This window comes from Lampris incognitus, chromosome 11 (genome assembly GCF_029633865.1).
Source record: "Lampris incognitus isolate fLamInc1 chromosome 11, fLamInc1.hap2, whole genome shotgun sequence".
NCBI classification, from domain to species: domain Eukaryota; kingdom Metazoa; phylum Chordata; class Actinopteri; order Lampriformes; family Lampridae; genus Lampris; species Lampris incognitus.
The window spans coordinates 8,950,648-8,965,207 of record NC_079221.1 but is presented as its reverse complement, the minus strand read 5'-3'; the positions used below and the strand labels follow the sequence as shown (position 1 = coordinate 8,965,207).

The 14,560-nt window shown below is 46.3% G+C and overlaps 1 protein-coding gene across 1 annotated transcript; it reads right to left on the bottom strand.

Annotated features, from left to right (window-relative positions):
• Positions 1–1,872: 1,872 nt before the first annotated feature.
• Positions 1,873–14,459, bottom strand: LOC130120946 (leucine-rich repeat-containing protein 58-like). Its single transcript, XM_056289771.1, has 4 exons — positions 13,602–14,459; positions 8,005–8,133; positions 5,525–5,802; positions 1,873–4,292 (listed from the first exon to the last, which is right to left on the bottom strand). The coding sequence occupies exons 1-4, from the start codon at positions 14,054–14,056 to the stop codon at positions 4,099–4,101; spliced, it is 1,056 nt and encodes a 351-aa protein (XP_056145746.1). The 5' UTR covers positions 14,057–14,459; the 3' UTR covers positions 1,873–4,098.
• Positions 14,460–14,560: the final 101 nt, after the last annotated feature.

Sequence of the window (14,560 nt, the reverse complement as noted above, 5' to 3'; positions counted from 1 at the left end):
AGAACTGTAGCAACTACAGAGGTATAAAGTTGATCAGCCACAGCATGAAGATATGGGAAAGAGTAATAGAAGCTAGGTTAAGAGGAGAGGTGATGATCAGCAGCAGCAGTAAGATTTCATGCTATGAAAGAGCACCACAGATGTGATGTTTGCTCTAAAAATGTTGATTGAGAAGTATAGAGAAGGCCAGAAGGAGTTACATTGTGTCTTTGTAGATTTAGAGAAAGCATACCACAGGGTGCCGAGAGAGGAGGTGTGGTATTGTATGAGCAAGTCGGGAGTTGCAGAGAAGTATATAGGAATGGTGCAGGATATGTATGAGGGAAGTGGGATAATGGTGAGGTGTGCGGTTGGAATGACAGATGGGTTCAAGGTGGAGGTGGGATTACATCAAGGATCAGCTCCGAGCCCTTTCTTGTTTGCAGTGGTGATGGACAGGTTGACGGACGAGATCAGGCAGGAGTCTCCGTGGACAATGATGTTTGTGGATGACATTGTGATCAGTGGCGAGAGTAGGGTGCAGGTTGAGGAGGGCCTGGAGAGGTGGAGGTATGCCCAGGAGAGAAGAGGAATGAAAGTCAGCAGGAGCAAGATGGAATACATAAGTGTGAATGAGAGGGAGGACAGTGGAATGGTGAGGATGCAAGGAGTGGAGGTGAAGAAGGCGTATGAGTTTAAATACTTGGGGTCAACTGTCCAAAGTAACGGGGAGTGCAGAAGAGAGGTGAAGAAGAGAGTGCAGGCAGGGTGGAGTGGGTGGAGAAGAGTGTCAGGAGTGATTTATGACAGAAGGGTACCAGCAAGAGTTAAAGGGAAGGTTTACAAGATGGTTGTGAGACCAGCTCTGTTATATGGTTTGGAGACAGTGGCACTGACGAAAAGACAGGAGGTGGAGCTGGAGGTGGCAGAGTTGAAGATGCTAAAATTTTCATTGGGAGTGATGAAGGACAGGGTTAGGAATGATTATATTAGAGGGACCGCTCAGGTTGGACGGTTTAGAGACAAAGCAAGAGAGGCAAGATTGAGATGGTGTGGACGTGTGGAGGAGAGATGCTGAGTATATTGGGAGAAGGATGCTGAATATGGAGTTGCCAGGAAAGAGGAAAAGAAGAAGGCCAAAGAGGAGGTTTATGGATGTGGTGAGGGAGGACATGCAGGTGGCTGGTGTGACGGAGGAAGATGCAGAAGACCGGAAGAAATGGAAACGGATGATCCGTTGTGGCGACCCCTAACAGGAGCAGCCAAAAGTAGTAGGAGCTGTGTCTGTAGGGGCGCCCGACCAAGCCGGAGGTAACATGGGGATTTGAACCAGCGATCCCCGTGTTGGTGAGCAACAGAATTGACCGCCACGCTATCCAGACACCCCAGAAACAATAAAAATTTAACATGATGTCAAACTGACCTAACCTCCAAATCAGGGATAATGGATATATTGAGCAAGTTTCCTACATTGTCCGTTGTCCTGCTGGACATGGACCTTTTCACACTAAATTCTTAATCAGTTCTGACAGACAAACAAGACACAAATGTTTTCAAGATGTTAAAAATCAATCTTTATTAGTTTTATTATATACTATACATTCTAATTACATTGTATGGGGTAGGGTAGAAATACATTTGTTTTGTATGTACCAACATCGTTTCGATTCTCCCCATTCTTGATGCAATTATCTAATTGCTTGACTGTAGGATTTTGTATAAAAGCAGAATATTTTGCTACAAAACAGGTTACATCATCTTCATTGTGTTTAAGCTCAAGTAAGCAAAATTACTTTCAAAAAAAAATATAAAGATGTAAAGCACAATCGCTAATCTCGTCACATTTAAGGGTGCAAATATCACATTTCTTTACAGTCTATTTCTTCTGGTTAGAAAAATCAATTTTATCAGTAAGGCACTTAGCAGACACAAAAAAAAAACCTCTGTGATGGGTGCTACTGTAACATTTAGGAGCTCCGTCCTGATATCCATCTAGCCTGTAGGTCTACATGGCAAGCCATCCAGCACTCATTGTGTGCGCCATTGGAAATATACCGAGTGAGAGGGTATTGGCCTCAAAAAGGCCGCCAAGAGATTTGAATCGGGTATACCCGGAACAGAGAAAACCCCAGGATCAAACCTCGGGAGTCGTAGGTCCAATATACAGCTATACAGCGGCCTCGAGCAGTAATGACACACAAATAGGCACCTTTGTGTTTTGCAGGCCATGTGTTATTTCTGTGCGGATCTGATGGGCCGAGGTGTTCAGTGCAGAGGGAGGAGGATCTTCAACATGACCCTCTCCACATCCACCCCCCATGAGGGAGATGGAGCCAAAACCATCCCAGTATTTTACAATGAATTTGCCACTTCCACCGTAAGACAAGACTGCAGTGATAATTTGTCTGAGCATTGAAAACCATTTCAAGCTATTACAAGGAGTTGTGGATTTAATGTTCCCCCCCTTTTTTCCCAAATTGTACCAATCACCCCGCTCTCTGAGCCGTCCTGGTCGCTGCTCCACCCCCTCTGCCGATCCGGGGAGGGCTGCAGACTACCACATGCCTCCTCCGATACACGTGGAGTCACCAGCCGCTTCTTTTCACCTGACAGTGAGGAGTTTCACCAGGGGGACGTAGTGCATGGCAGGATCACGCTATTCCCCCTAGTTCCCCCTCCCCCTCCGAACAGGCAACCCGACCGACCAGAAGAGCCACTAGTGCAGCAACCAGGACACATGCCCACATCCAGCTTCCCACCCACAGACATGTCTGTAGGGATGCCCGACCATTTTGTTGACTATTTTGTGACGTTGTCGTGACAGACGCAGACAGAATCCATCTGAGGACGCTCGACCTGATGATGCTGATGTATTGACAGATGCGGTAGTGTTTCATTGGAGAACTTCATTGTGCTAAGATCCACTTTTAAATTCTACATGTCAGCTAGTGCACTTGTTTTAAAGAGAAGAGAGCGATGTAGCGCCATTTTGTAAAAATAGGTGTGCGATAGACATTCAGCGATGAGAGGATGTGTCTTTAAGTATCCCGTGTGTGTGCCGTAAATCGTTTAGTCAGATTTCGTGAGGAATCCCGCCCGGAGACAAGCATTTGGAAACATATAGCAACATCTGATCTTCTTGCTGATGGTACCATCTGATTGTCATTCATATAGAGGCATCAGAACTAAACTGAGACGGATAGATGATCAGTGAAAGGCTCGTCATAGCAGCTTTAAAATGGATTTTTAATTTGATCTTTGAAAATGCTGCAGGGCTGCCTGGTTTAAGTTTTAAAACCTTGGTTTGACCAAAGTTAGCACCAATTAGGACCATCTCATATAACATGAAGTCATACACAGATGTAGAAGGATGCAATGAAAAACTGAGCCGGGGGAAATATTTTGTTTTACCGACATCCTTTCTGAGTCTGCCGACTCTTAAGACTTGGATGGGATGGCTGCTCTATTGCTTAATCAGTCAGAAAAAAAATTTCTCGAGAAATTGTGCACTGTCTTCAACCTTTGGGAGACGGAGCCCTTCGTTAACAATAGGTAGCAGACTTTGTGTGTTCAGACACTTGAGAGAAATCCCACCCCGGTCATATCCTGGCTTTCAGGAAAAGCAGATTAATCTGCTGCAGCACATAAAACACTCAGTCCTTATGCATGAAGGCGTCATGAACAGCCCTATAAAAAAAAAAAAGAGAGAATTGAGTTGTTCAGTGACCATTATAGTCCAACCAAAAAGCTCTGCTGCCCTCCTATGTCCACTGATGAGACCAGCACTCTCAGAAGGAGGAGGTCTGTTGGACTGAATGGAGAACCAAAGGTCGAGTCACATCACCTGGTTGGAGCTGGAACACAAGGCAGAGTCCTTCAATAAACCTGCACATATCAGCCAAAATGCCAAGGGAAAAAAGGAACTTGAGGCCTTCTTCACCGGTCTTACATTCTGTGTTTCTGAAGATGCGTGTATGTGTTCATGTCCATCCATATGTGTGTAGAGATGAGTGTGCCCAGGTATGCCGGTGAGCTGAAAGTGTTCAAACGGGAGGGAAAGACCAAAAAAAGGGGTTTGGGCATAACCTGAGGTGCAGTTGATTTTTCCCACCCTTGCTCCTATCCCAGCAGAACCCTCTGGAGGCGGTCGGCAGGCACGCTGCTCTCATCCTCCGACTCGGCGTCGCTCTGCGGGTTGGAGCTGCAGGGGGAGGTGCATTCTGGGGAGCACAGGTAGTGCATGAGGGGCAGCCGGTATTTGCCACAGAAGTCCACAAACTTGATGTGGCGCACGCACGAGTCAAAGTAGACCCCTGGAAAAGACACAGAGAGAGGGGGACAGGAAGTGACCATGTCACATAAAAAAGAGAGAAACATTATCCGTTGCGTCTTCAATTTCCACCCTACAAAGCATAATTGTGTGTGCATGTGCATTTGTTATCATTGCGATAAACAGGAATGTAATCAAGAAACACACAAAGACAGAAAAACATCAGAAAAAAGAAAACCGCATCTTTAGCAATGTGTTCACATTCATTACTACAAAAAGAAAAGTGTCGCTCTTGTCTCCCAGAATCTGTCATTTGTGGGTATATCCATGCTTCACTGTTGTAGTACTCGAGTCCAGGACTCAGACTCGAGTCCTGACTCTCAGGACTCATGGACTCGACTTGGACTTGAGCACTGATGACTCAAGCATTGGACTCAACTTGGACTCCAGCGATGACTGCATTCGGACTCGGAATGCAGTCGGAGTCCGAATGCAGTCAACGCTCGAGTCCAAGTCAAGTCCGATGCTCATGTCATCAGTGCTCAAGTCCAAGTCGAGTCCATGAGTCCTGAGAGTCAGGACTCGAGTCTGAGTCCTGGACTCGAGTACTACAACATTGAAGCATGGATATACCCACAAATGACTGATTCTGAGCAAGGTAACACGAGGATTCGAACCAGTGATCCCCGTGTTGGTAGGCAACGGAATAGACCGCTACGCCACCCAGACTCCCGTTGCTTAGCTTTTTATGCCAAAAACATAGCAGCACTGATGAATTCTCCATCCAGTCACCTGACATATCGACAATACCTGATATTTTTTCCTGTGCATCATTTTTCTTTGTCAAGTCACTGTACTGTAAGACAAACACTATAAAGCACCAGGAACCCGGAGACCGAGGTGATCAACTTTACACCATTTGGAATGAAAGTTGAGTAGGAACCAACACTGTGCATCCATTTCTTGTGGGAGTCATGGACAAGCACTCTAATGATTGCTTCACTTGAGTTGTCGCACCTATGTGTCATAGGACATTTGCATAAAGTTGAAGATTTCTAAACTTTCTTGTCACCTAGTAGGTCGGTGTCGCCAATGTCTGCTCGTGGCGCCAGCTGCCATTGCAAATGACTAACTTCCTGACATGTAATTGATGTGAACACTGGATGTTTTCTGAAATGTGAGCGTTGTATTCGAAAATTATGGAATCCTCAGACAAAACAGAGATGCAAAATCAATAAATTCACTTCAGCCGACCAACACTAAACTGGTTCTTACCCGCACACTTGGGGTTGGGGCACTTGCTGGCCAGGTCCAGATAATGGAGCAGATTCGAGGGAAGGTCGCAGGGTTGGTACGGAACATTCCGGCTCTTGATGGTACGCCCGGCCAGCTCCAGCAGCGACGGGGGGTCGTAGGTCATCTCTTTGACGAAACGCACCACCAGTGGGTTGCCGCGGAGACTGAGCTCCTGCAGTTGTACCAGGCTGAGGATCTCCCGGGGCAGGTAGGTCAGCAGGTTGTTATGAAGACTCAGAGATCGCAGCGAATTGAGCCTGAGGAGAGAGGCGTGTTTTTACACCGATATTAACATGGCTGGCACTGCTTTATTTGGTCAACATACAGAAGGGTGATAAATTTAAGGAAAAACCAACATAAAGTGTGTTGGGCCACCACGAGCATCCAGAACAGCTTCAGTGTTCCTTGTCATAGATTCTACAAGTGTCTGAACTCTACAGGAGGAATGGACCACCATTCTTCTAGAAGATATGCCCTCATTTGGTTTTTTGATGATGGTGGTGAAGGAGAGCACCGTCTAATACATCGACCCAAAATCTCCCATAGGTGTTCAACTGGGTTGAGATCTGGTGACTGTGAAGGCCATAGCATATGATTTACATCATTTTCTTTTTTTTTTTAAATTTATTTCTAGTTTTTCCCCTTATCCCACCCGATTTACATCATTTTCATACTCATCGAAACCATCCAGTGACCCCCTCGTGCCCTGTGGATGGGGGCATTATCATCCTGGAAGAGACCCCTCCCATCAGGATAGAGATGTTTCATCATAGGATAAAGGTGATCACTCAGAATAACTTTGTATATATCTGCAGTGACCCGTCCCTCTAAGGAGACAAGTGGATCCAAACCATACCAGGAAAATGACCCCCACAGCATAACGGAGCCCCTGGATCCCCTCACTGTCGGGGTCAAGCATTCAGGTTTTTCCCTTTAATTTGTCAGAAGAGGAAGTTCCTCTTCTGACAATTGGGAGCATTTCAGTGTGCAGTATTGGGAGCGTTTCGGTGTGCAGACCTCACTCATCTGTATGTGGCAATGCAAAAAAACTAAACATCAAACTTATTATAGAGGCAAAATTCCTGAATCCCTGCAAGTCACTGATGCATAACATCAAATCTGCAACTTTTCTGTTTGTCCCTCCTGTGAATTACAATGCTTTTCACGATAACTGCATTTCCATCTGTTTTTGTGCCAATTTTGTCTCTTTGAATCAAAATCATTTAATGGAGGGGCGTCCGGCGTAGCATGGCGGTCTATTCTGTTGCCTATCAACATGAGAATCGCCGGTTCGAATCCCTGTGTTACCTACGGCTTAGTCGGGCGTCCCTACAGACACAGTTGGCCGTGTCTGCGGGTGGGAAGCCGAAGATGTGGGTATGTGCCCTGGTTGCTGTACTAGCGCCTCCTCTGGTTGGAGGCACCTGTTCGGGGGGGGGGGGACTGAGGGGACTAGCGTGATCCTCCCACTCGCTATGTCCCCCTGGTGAAACTCCTCACTGTCAGGTGAAAAGAAGTGGCTGACGACTCCACATGTATCGGAGGAGGTGTGTGGTAGTCTGCAGCCCTCCCCAGATCGGCAGAGGCGGTGGAGCAGCGACCGGGACGGCTCGGAAAAAAATAGGGTAATTGGCCAAGTACAATTGGGGAGAAAAGGAGTGGGGAAATTAAAGCAAACAAAAAAAAAAAGGCTTTGTGGAAATGGAAAATATCAAATAAAATCCCCAAAATTCACAAAAGCTTTTACGCCTGCTTGAGGTGGACAATTTTTTTTTTTTTAATTCAGTAAAAAAACGTGATCAGTTGCCATGGAACTGCATTTGCCGGATAAAAAAGGAAGTGCAAACAGAAGTGAATCACATGATCAGCAGTTTCCTCATCTTAAGTTGAAATGGGCCATAGAGGATGGTAGCAGATAGAGCTGGGCGGAAATAAGAACCTTCCTTTATCTCTCACACACACACACACACACACACACACACACACACACCTGTATATTGGTATATAAAACATAACAGCAATATTACATGGGAATCAGCAGTGTAATGCAGCTAATTACCAGGATTTGTTAAAAGATATGCTAAGCAGAGTTCATGACAAACCTTGAACTAATGTGGCCATCCGCTAAAGTAAAACAGCAAAAGACTTGTTTGGTATGAACCGCTTCTTGGTAGACTCTCCCCATACATACAATGTCAGATGCATAGGCCTACAGTCAGGTTTTATTTGTGTCATCAGATCTGACAGAAAACTTAACTGACAAGATTTTTTTTTTTTTGCCACATTTAATTATTCACTAGAAATGACTAATGTGGTTTATTTCTCTGTATATGGCTTATCTTTTCTGTCATGAGACAGACCGTGACTCAGACGTTCCTAGAACAACTTCCTTTCATATCTTGTGTAGTTACTCTTCCCGTTTTTCGCCCACGGTGTCTGCGGGTTTGTGTGGTACTCACCTGGTGAGCTGTGGAGGAACGCTCTGGATGCGGTTGTCACACAGGACCAGGTAGCTGAGGTAGGGCAGGTTGGCCAGCTCTGGAGGAATGGCCGAGATGAAGTTGCCACCCAGATACAGCAGCTCCAGACTGAGAGAGAGATATTTACATAGATATGAGAGAGAGAGAGAGAGAGACAGAGAGAGAGACAGAGAGAGAGAGAGAGAGAGACAGAGAGAGAGAGAGAGACAGAGAGAGAGACAGAGAGAGAGAGAGAGAGAGACAGAGAGAGAGAGAGACAGAGAGAGAGACAGAGACAGAGACAGAGAGAGACAGAGAGACCAAATTAAAATCTCCCAACAATTTATCGACATTATTATCGTCACGACAATCAGAGTGAACTTTAAACATCGTCGATATACTATGTCCCAATATCTGCTTACATGTACAAAAATATCATATTTAAGAATCCAACTGAGGTCAGTTGAGGTGTTTGGCAATGTAAAGTATGATATCAAAGGTGTCCAGGTAGCGTAGCATTCTATTCCATTGCCTACCAACATGGGGATCGCCGGTTCGAATCCCCGTGTTACCTCCGGCTTGGTCAGGCGTTCCTACAGACACCATTGGCCGTGTCTGCGGGTGGGATGTGGGTATGTGTCCTAGTCGTTGCACTAGCGCCTCCTCTGGTCTGTCGGTGCGCCTGTTCGGGGGTGAGGGGGAACTGAGGGGAATAGCGTGGTCCTCCCACGCGCTACGTCCCCCTGGTGAAACTCCTCACTGTCAGGTGAAAAGAAGCAGCTGGCGACTCCACATGTATGGGAGGAGGCATGTGGTAGTCTGCAGCCCTCCCCAGATCGGCAGAGGGGGTGGAGCAGCGACCGGGACAGCTCGGAAGAGTGGGGTAATTGGCCAAACACAATTGGGGAGAAGAAAAAAAAAGGGAGGGGGGAGTATAATATCAAAGCAAAACTAATTTTCAGATAGTACTCCTCCAAATATTTCAGACCTCATTTTGTTAGAAGTTTTAGATTGCAGACCCTAATTATAATTAATTTGCACAAGAAAAGTGTATCTATCACAGTATGGCAATATCCGAATGTCATCCCCATGCAATGTGAGAAGGCGAGCAATGATAATAGTGAATTATCGCCCAGCCCTTGTATAGCCAACTCCAAGAAAAGGTTCACAGTGTTATGTTAAAAGGACGTTATTTCAACAAAAACAAAAAAAGGTGTAGCCAATCTGCCAGTTATTCCTTATCAAAAGGCCCATCTTTTGGAACATTGGTGCTATGCAGCTTCCACAAGACACATACAACACACAAACATGACATACACCGACCAGCCAAAACATTAAAACCACTGACAGTTAAGTGAATAACATTGATTATCTCGTTACAATGGCACCTGTTAAGGGGTGGAATATAGTATTAAACAAGAAGTGAGCAGGCAGTTCTTGAAGATGATGTGTTGGAAGGAAAAATGGACAAGCATAAGGATCTGAGTGACTTTGACAAGGGCCAAATTGTGATGGCTAGATGACTGGGTCAAAGCATCTGCAAAACGGGAGGTCTTTTGGGGTGTTCCAGGTATGCAGTGGTCAGTACCTACCAAAAGTGGTCAGAGCGAAGGCTGGCCCGTCCGGTCCAATCCCACAGAAGAGCTACTGTAGCTCAAACTGCTGAAAAAGTTAATGCTGGCTATGACAGACAGGTTACCAGGACACATAGTGCATCACAGCCTGCTGCGTATGGGGCTGCGTAGCCACAGATTGGTCAGAGTGCCCATGATAAACCCTGTCCACCGAAAGCACCTAAAATGGACATGTGAGCATCTGAACTGGACCATGAAACAATGGAAGAACGTGGCCTGGTCCGATGAATCATGTTTTCGTTTACATCATGTGGACGGCCAAGTGTGAGTGTGTCATTTTCCTGGGAAAGGGATAGCACAAGAATGCACTATGGGAAGAAGGCAAGCCAGCAGAGGCAGTGAGATGCTCTGGCCAATGTTCTGCTGGGAAACCTTGGGTCCTGGCATTCATGTGGATGTTACTTTGACACATACCACCTACCTAAATATCATTGCAGACCAGGTACACCCCTTCATGGCAACGGTATTTCCTGAAGGCAGTGGCCTCTTTCAGCAGGATAATGCGCCCTGCCACACTGCAAAAATTGTTCGGGAATGGTTTGAGGAACTTGACAAAGAGTTCAAGGTGTTGCCTTGGCCTCCAAATTCTCCAGATCTCAAGCCGATCGAGCATCTGTGGGATGTGCTGGAAAAAGAAGTACGATCCATCTAGGCTCCACCTTGCAATTTACAGGACTTAAAGGATCTACTGCTAACATCTTGATACCAGAGGACACCTTCAGAGGTCTTGTGGAGTCCATGCCTTGATGGGTCAGAGTTGTTTTGGCGGCACGAGGGGGACCTACACAATATTAGGCAGGTGGTTTCAATGTTTTGGCTGATCGGTATACAGGATATCCCCAAAACTCGCTGGAGGGACTACATATCCAATCTGGCCTGGGAAAGCCTTGGGATCCCCCAGGAGGAGCCGGAGGACGTTGCTGGGGAGAGGGACATCTAGAGTGCCCTACTTAGCTTGCTGCCACCACGACCCGACGCCGGAGAAGCAGATGATGATGATGTGTACATGATACATCTTGTGACAGTTACGTTCTAACCAGTTATGATGGCCTCGTAAAAACAGAAAGTCACGTTGGTTGTAAAAATTTATATGTGAACTCTATAAAAAGGGAAATGCTGACTGACGGTCAGGACAGAGGACAAAACACTGTTGGCCCACGCCACAAGGGGGTGTCAAAAAAGCATGGTTACTAGTTTCTATGCATGTGTGGTAGGGGCAAAGGTGACCAAGTATCCTAAAAGAAAAAAACATAAGAGAAATAACATTGAAGACTCTTGCGTGAGTCTTCTCAACCAAGATCATCTATAATTTCAACAAGACGGCGTGAACGCCACCTAGCTGCTGCTGCACACGGCGGTAGACTCAACCTGGAAGCATCTGCCGTGTGCCCTGCTGACAACATCCGCAGAAAGACAAAAATGAGAGAGGGGACAATGGAGTAATGGAGGTTTAGAGCAAATCAGAGGGAATATAGGGAGATAGTCGGACAGGAAGCGAGACAGCGACGGACGGCCGGTCAGTGAAAGCAAGCTGTCAGACTGTCGGCCTACTGGAACTGATGACACAGCGACTGGCAGGGAGGAGGCCATCATATTGTCCTTGGTGCCTGAATAAGCTACCTCTGTCTCTGTTGGGAGAAAGAAGCCATGCAGGATCTTCTCTGTGCCTTAGCCAGCATAAATTTCTCACAAAAGAGAGGAAATAACAAAAGAGAGAGGAAGAGCATAGATATTGACGCATGTTTTAATGTTGTCCGGACTGATCATAGGTTACACTTCCTCGTTCTAGGAGGAAGCTCTTTTTTTTTTCTTTTTTTTTCTTGGCTGACATTGCATCAATATTCACATCGCTATTGAGACAGTCAGTCCACCACAGTAAACGGACAATAATGGTGCAATCTAAGTTGGCAATGGCAGTCAACTTCTTAAATGTAATATTGCGAAAGGTAATTATTGCATAACTGTTTTACATGACCCATTTAAATATCTGTAGAACAAAAGCAAGGTTGCTTTTAAGGTTGGTACCCGATACTGATACATAAGGTACCACTACCAAAGTGGGAGGTACTGACCAGACCGATAAGGTCATTACTAACGGTGCTTATTTCTGGTGCCACTGGTCACATAAACATAAATGAGCTGAGAGAGGTCACAGAAAAACTGTTAAACACCTGCGTCATCCTATGACTGTAGTGCTTCAAAGCTGTCAAGTGACTTTGTATGTTCCAGCACAATACCAGGATGCTACTGTTAGGTTCCAGTACATTACCAGTATGCTGCCAATAGCTTCCAGAAAATCACCAGGAAGCTGCCATTAGGTTCCAGAACGTTACCAGGATGCTGCTGTTATCCATATTTTGATGATGTCTGGTTAACAGATCATTCCCAGTTTAAGAGTGGCAGGGACCAGGGACAGACATTTTTACATAGAACATATTTCCCATTTAATTCAGATCAGTGCCCCGTTTTTAAGTAGAAAAGACAGACAGAAATATTTTCACGTACTCTGGAAGCCAACGAACCCCGTGACCCCGAACTGGATTAGGCAGGTATAGATAATGGACAGATGGATGGACGGATGCCAACAAACACAACCGAAGAGGAGATTTGTTGTGCAGAAGGGCAAACGTCTAAGAACTTGTGTTGAATTTAGCATGCAGTCACCGATATGGCGAGAGAAGGAGAGAAGAGGTTGACGTGTAGGTGATATTTGATGAGAGCAAAAGGAGCGAGACAGAAGATGGGTCAGATTTCAGGACACAGATTTGACAGTGTCCACTCTGTAGTTTTAGGATTCGGCTGAGCTGGCAAGCTGAAAACTCAGCTGTAGAAACTTGCTCTGAAGCTCACAGGGAGAAGGTACAGACAGCTTACAAAACCAGTTGTCATTACATAAACGACTAACCGAAGAGAGCCTTGCCGTGGCGGCCAAAGAAGAGAGAGAGGATAAAAATGATACGATTTATGACCATGAAGTCAACAAACAAAAAAACACTTTGCCGCTTTGATTTGTTGTCAGACTACCGGGTCATGTTGACTTAGTACTGATAAAACCAGGGCAATGATGAGGACATACATGAACTCAATAAAGATGCCCCTTTCTGGCCCGGGTCAAACGAGCACGACTCCCCAAAACCAGCCCTCACTTGTTTTCCTCACAGGCTGTTTGCACAAGAGACACAAAAATGTTAATTTTGAAGTATTTGGATCAGTGTGTGTGTGTGTGTGTGTGTGTGTGTGTGCGCGCGCGTCTTGCATGCAGCCAGTCATGGTAGGGCTACTCATTTACAACCATGGGTTGTAGTAATCTGCCTCCTGATTGCATCAGCGATAGCTGATAGCAATCCAGAATAAACATTTTGAACCAGGGCTATAAATAAACATGCATGGTAACCCAGAAAATCAAATGCAAGTTGGAGCCCTGTATCACTTGAAAACAGAAATGGCAACAATAAGGACTGCACGTTTGTCTATTGTATGTTTCCATAAGGCTACAGCTAACAAAGGAGTTGAACTATGATTCATGTCAGTGTGCAAAAGGAACAAAAATTACTGGAAGGAACAGAAGTCCAGTTTGCAGCACCGGGACTACGTTTTCATTTCAGTGTGCAAAGGAACAAAAAAAAATCACTGGAAGGAACAAAAATCCAGTTGGCAAGACTGGGATTACGTTTGCATTTGAATTTTGTCCATTATCAGCTTCCATAAAGCTGCAGCTGACAAAGGAGTTATGTCAGTGTGTGCAAAGAAAAAAAAATCAGTGGGATCATTTTGAAATTGTGCAAAAAAAATCTCCTAAAGTACACTCCGCCAATATCGGGGACTTTAACCTTTAAAGTATCGGCACCAGGTTGCAGATTGCACGGAAAGACGTGCAGCCATCGACCAGGGTCCGAATGCTTAACGCAGCTTTCCTGAAATGGCATGTTTCTAAATTAGCATATCCCTCTTTTGCAACCCCACCTGGTAAGGTTCTCGATCTCCGGAGGCACGCTCTTCAGCCGGTTGCCGCCGAGCGACAGTGACTGCAGACGGTGCAGCTTGGTGCACTGCAGCGGGATCTCCTCGAACCGGTTCCCGCTGAAGTTGAGCACCTCCAGCGGCATGGCGCCGAACTCCTTGGGCAGGGAGAACTCGTCCAGGCGGTTGTTCTTGGCTATCAGCGTTTTCAACTTGACCAGCCTGGTTACGTCCTCGCAGATGACGGATAGCTGGTTGTTGCTGATGTCCAGGAACTCCAGGTTCGAGAAGAGGCATATGGATGGAGACAGCGAGGCCAGCCGGTTGTTGTTCAGATACAGCTGTTTGGTCTCGTTCCTCCTCTCCTCGCCCACGCTGTCAACACTCAGACTGTTCAGACCCAAACGGGAAAAGTCCAGCACACCGTCCCCTGGTCCAGACCCTTCCTGAACATCCATTTCCCCCCACCCCCTCCGGCTGCTCTCGCGGTCTGGTGGCTGTGTGATCAGAATAAGAGTTGCGCTGGGAATTACGCAGGAGGCGCAAATGGCTCCGCAAAAAACGGCCCTCGAGTGGAGCTCCAACCCAAGCGCGCGTTGGCCCTCCGGTCCTTCGTGTTTCCGGCTGTGGCGTGAAAGTCCGACGAGGAGACGGGAACCCTGGAAACCCCTTCACGTCTGCGTTCAGCGTTGAACCTCATGTCAATGGTAGAAGAGAAAAAAGAGGAGGGAGAGGAAGAAAAAAAAAAGCACCAAACTGGGTCACTACGGTTTCGAGCGGGGTCCAACTGGTCGTGGTTGGTCGATCGTAGACTCCGCCCGGCTCGGCGCTTGATTGGTCGACTCTCCCCCCGCATTCACAATGCACACCTTTTGTTTCTACACGTTTTAGCCGAATGGGAAACCGCTTCGGGAGTTTACTGTTTTTTTTTTTTTTTCTTTCTCCTCACCCCGGGACGTCCG

Bases quoted from the DNA above. Each gene is read 5' to 3' on its own strand.
- LOC130120946 (XM_056289771.1), bottom strand. From the start codon at position 14,056: ATGGATGTTCAGGAAGGGTCTGGACCAGGGGACGGTGTGCTGGACTTT. The intron at 5,803-8,004 runs GTGAGTACCACA...CTCTCTCCTCAG, and splicing joins GTTCCTCCACAGCTCACCAG to GCTCAATTCGCTGCGATCTC. The intron at 4,293-5,524 runs GTAAGAACCAGT...TGTCTTTTCCAG, and splicing joins CCCCAACCCCAAGTGTGCGG to GGGTCTACTTTGACTCGTGC.